At 43.8% G+C, this 1,027-nt stretch overlaps 1 protein-coding gene across 1 annotated transcript in view; it reads left to right on the top strand.

Annotated features, from left to right (window-relative positions):
- Positions 1-766: 766 nt before the first annotated feature.
- Positions 767-1,027, top strand: part of LOC308298645 (C-type natriuretic peptide 2-like) — a gene marked incomplete at both ends in the record, with an annotated part of 6,814 nt that continues 6,553 nt past the window's right edge. Inside the window, one exon of the mRNA XM_080742288.1 lies at positions 767-853. Within this exon, the coding sequence (XP_080598414.1) occupies positions 767-853 (87 nt within the window). The remainder of the gene's footprint in view (positions 854-1,027) is intronic.

Genomic DNA, 1,027 nt, shown 5'->3' with positions numbered 1-1,027 from the left:
ATGCCAAGTTTAGCTGCACTTGAACAACCGTTCCAGGCTGCCATATCCAGCCCAAGAAACCCTAGAAACGGGGGGGAAAATAGAATGTACTTCTTAAGGTATGGCAACGTGACTGGTGTCTTGCACGCGTGCCTTCGCGCGCGCGCAAGACAACAGTCATGTTGCCATACCTTAGCTTTTTTCTGAACTGACGCCACTGGGGAGGAGCTACGGTATAAAACAGCAGAGCATCCATGAAGCAACAGAAAGACTGTCCTTCAGTCTGACCCGTCCTGAACTCCAGGACAGAAACCAGGAACCTTCAAGTGTTCCTACTTCCACTGAGGAACCTTCAGGAACCTTCAGGAACCTTCAGGAACCGCTGAGTGACAGGATATTAAGATATCATTCTAAGGAACCTTCTCTACGACAGTTACTCTGGACTTCAGAGAACTTTGGACCAACTTTGTTTTAAGAGTTTAAACTTTTTTTTGTTCAGATAATAAGATTAATCTTCTGATTGATCTCTGATCTGAAACGAACTGCTGAGAACTTTAATCGACACTTTCTCTGGACTTCGGAGAATTTTAAAATAAGAACTTTTTGGGAACTTATTTTCTTAAGTGACTTAAACTTTTTTTTGCCGGAGAATATATCGGCGTATTATTTTATTGACTGTTTCTGGTGGAACTTAGATCTCGTCTCAGTGCGTCAGACGGATCTATAAATCACAGATCTACAAATCGCTGGATGTTCCAGACTGGGTCTTCAGATCTACAGAACAAAGATGGCCGTCTGTCTGTCCGTCCTGCTCGTCGTCCTGTCTGTGGTCGCCGTGGAAACCAGACCGTCATCACGACCGCACGATGTGAAGGTGGGTCGCCTTCATCATCATCATCATCATCATCATCATCATCATCATCATCGACCCCCAAATAATCATATTTTAACTGGGGACCCCCCCAGTGTGTTTCGAGGTGTTGTGAGATTGTAGATCGGCTATTTTCACAATTTCTTCCCCTAATATTTGACAATTTTGTTTAATTTG

Source organism: Nannobrachium achirus (assembly GCF_963921795.1).
Source record: "Nannobrachium achirus genome assembly, chromosome: 14".
Lineage (NCBI taxonomy): Eukaryota > Metazoa > Chordata > Actinopteri > Myctophiformes > Myctophidae > Nannobrachium > Nannobrachium achirus.
This window is presented reverse-complemented; position numbering and strand designations above follow the sequence as displayed.